At 53.8% G+C, this 2,654-nt stretch overlaps 1 protein-coding gene across 1 annotated transcript; it reads left to right on the plus strand.

Moving 5' to 3' along the window:
* Positions 1–630: 630 nt before the first annotated feature.
* LOC113974210 (formin-like protein 16) lies at positions 631–1,388 on the plus strand. The gene is made up of 2 exons (XM_027697124.1): positions 631–1,145; positions 1,187–1,388. The coding sequence occupies exons 1-2, from the start codon at positions 685–687 to the stop codon at positions 1,386–1,388; spliced, it is 663 nt and encodes a 220-aa protein (XP_027552925.1). The 5' UTR covers positions 631–684.
* The last annotated feature ends 1,266 nt before the right edge of the window (positions 1,389–2,654 follow it).

A 2,654-nucleotide genomic window follows, 5' to 3' on the forward strand; every position in this document is an offset into this window, starting at 1 on the left:
GGGTTGTTCAACTAGAAAATCAGACAGGAAAGGTTAATGCACCCCCTCAAAGGTTAAATCTGTGGGGCTGTGACTCACTGTGAGGAAAGGGAGAGGTCAGACCTGTTATATTGGCCTGGAGAAGCCCCTTGCCAAAGGCCTTACAAAGGATTGTTTCAGGCATCAAAATCCGAAGGTGAGGGAGGAATTCCCAAAGTCAGAGAAATTCCCACAGTCTGAGGTTCCTGTGGAGCGTTTGCAGAAGTGAGGGAGGAATTCCCAAGGTGAGGAATTCCCCCAGTTTGAGGCTCCTGTGGAGTGTTGGCCGCAGGCAGAGCAGCCCCTGTACAGTTTGTTTGCGGGGTGTGCAGTGATTTTGGGGGGTGTCCAGACTGGATGCGCAGTTATTTTAGGGGTGTGCAGTGATTTTGGGGGTGTGCAGTGATTCTGGAGGGTGTCCAGGCCGGGTGTGCAGTGATTTTGGGGGTGTGCAGTGATTTTGGGGGTGTGCAGTGATTTTGGAGGGTGTCCAGTGATGCTGGGGGGTGTGCAGTGACTCTGGGGGGTGTCCAGTGATTTTGTGGATGTGCAGTGACTCTGTGGGCTGTCCAGGCCGTGGGTGACCCGTGTGTGTGTGTGTTTGGGTCAGGAGAGAAGCCCTTCATCTGCGAGATCTGCGGGAAGAGCTTCACCAGCCGGCCCAACATGAAGCGGCACCGTCGGACGCACACGGGGGAGAAGCCGTACCCCTGCGACGTGTGCGGGCAGCGCTTCCGCTTCTCCAACATGCTCAAGGCGCACAAGGAGAAGTGTTTCCGCGTCACCAGCCCCGTCACCGTGCCCTCGGCCGTGCCCATCCTGCTCTCCGCCTCCTCCTCCCCCGCCGTGCCCGCCGTGCCCCCCCCCGGCCCCCGCCCCGGCCGTGCCCCTGAGCCCCGCGGGCGCCGCTCCCCCCCGGCCCGTCCCGCACCCCTACCAGCACCTCCACCTGCACCCCCACGCCCACCACCCCCACCACCACCTGCCCGTGCCCCCCGTGCCCCACCTGCCTCCCCCCCCGGCCCTGTTCAAGAGCGAGCCCCTGAACCACCGCGGGCAGGGCGAGGAGCCCTTCCTGCGGCACCTGGCCGAGAAGAACAGCCCGGCCCAGCACCACTGACGGGCCCAGCACCACTGACGGCCCCGCCGCTGCTGCTGCTCTCCCTCTGGAGGTACAGGGCTCACTGGGGGAGGATCTCTGGCTCAGCTCCCTGGAATCACTTCACAAGGATAAAACAAAAACACCCCGTTTGTGGTCGGCGCCCGTTTTCCAACCCGACAGGACCGAGGAAAAAAACAACCCCAACTTGGGTCGTGGTTTCTTTCCCCTCCACCCCCCGCCGGTGACTTTTATGAATTTCAGACACTGAGACTCGTGGAATTTTATAATTTCATATCAGCTGATGAGGTATGCTTGCTTTTATATCCCGGACTTCTCCTCAAAGAGGAGACAGGCCTGGTTTTCTTTGTACTAATCGGGAAGGCTGTGAGATTAATACAGAGCATTAATTGTATCACTGTGTATGTAACGGATTCCTTTCAGCTTCTGGTATCACGGTATATTGGAGCATTATAAAGAAAGGCAAAAAAAACCCCTCCTTGTTTTGTGTAGCTCTCCTAACACACTCTTTATTTTACTACAGAAATTATTTTAGAGTTTTTTGTATAGACCTATTTAGTAGTCTGTTTCTAAAACGAAAATTGTATTTCAATAAGCGGTGTAATTTTTTCAGTGTAGCTGGACCTATGTTGTATAATAGATAAATTTTTATAATCATCGAAAAATGTGATTCTTAAAAAAAAAAGATGCTTATAGCTTCTATAGTTAAAGTTATTCTTACAACCACACGACTTAAAGGTGCTTCAGAGAAGAAAGGAAACCAAGAGGTCTCTGGAAAAGTTGCCTCAAAAAATGATGTTTGATTTCAGAACTTTACGTAATTTATTTTAATAGGGCTTTTTTTTTTTTTTGTCGTTGTTGTTGGGGTTTTTTTTAACCTTGTTTCCCTTCTCACGGTTTCCCTTAAAGCTGCTGGGATGAGGATGTTGGGATACAACATTCCTGCTCCCCAGGTTTGCTTTGGCTGGGTTGGAGTGAGGTGTGTGAGGTGGGTTGGAAAGGGGGATCCTGGCACGGAGGGACCTGTTAATTTGGGAATAGGAAGTCACCAAAGTGAGGGATGTGACAGCAGGAGGAGATGGAGTCTCTGGGTCAGCCAAGGATCCGTTGGAAGAGCCGGAGTAAGGGCCTTCCCATGGTCTGAGTTAAGTTGGGGATCACATCAAATGCTGCTCTTCAGACAAGGGGCTTGTGGAATTCCTGGATGCCAGGAGAGGGGAGTGAGGTGGGATCACAGCCGTGTTCCTGCCGGGCTGGGTGGGAGAGGGAGAGGAGGAGTTTGGGTGAGAGGATGGTGCTCCCCCTGAGCTCCATCCCGTCCTCCATCCCGACCTGCATCCCATCCTCATCCCACCCTCCATCCCATCCTCCATCCCATCCTGCATCCCATCCTCCATCCCATCTTCATCCCATCCATCCCATCCTCCATCCCACCCTCATCCCATCCTGCATCCCGTCCTGCATCCCGTCCTCCATCCCACCCTCCATCCCACCCTCCATCCCACCCTCCATCCCA

This window comes from Neopelma chrysocephalum, unplaced genomic scaffold (assembly GCF_003984885.1).
Source record: "Neopelma chrysocephalum unplaced genomic scaffold, ASM398488v2 Primary Assembly neopelma1_118, whole genome shotgun sequence".
NCBI lineage: Eukaryota > Metazoa > Chordata > Aves > Passeriformes > Pipridae > Neopelma > Neopelma chrysocephalum.

What these genes read in the sequence shown, in the direction of transcription:
- LOC113974210 (XM_027697124.1), top strand. Translation starts at nt 685, where the DNA reads ATGAAGCGGCACCGTCGGACGCACACGGGGGAGAAGCCGTACCCCTGC. An exon ending in CCAGCACCACTGACGGGCCC is followed by an intron (nt 1,146 to 1,186) that starts AGCACCACTGAC and finishes TGCTCTCCCTCT; the next exon opens with GGAGGTACAGGGCTCACTGG.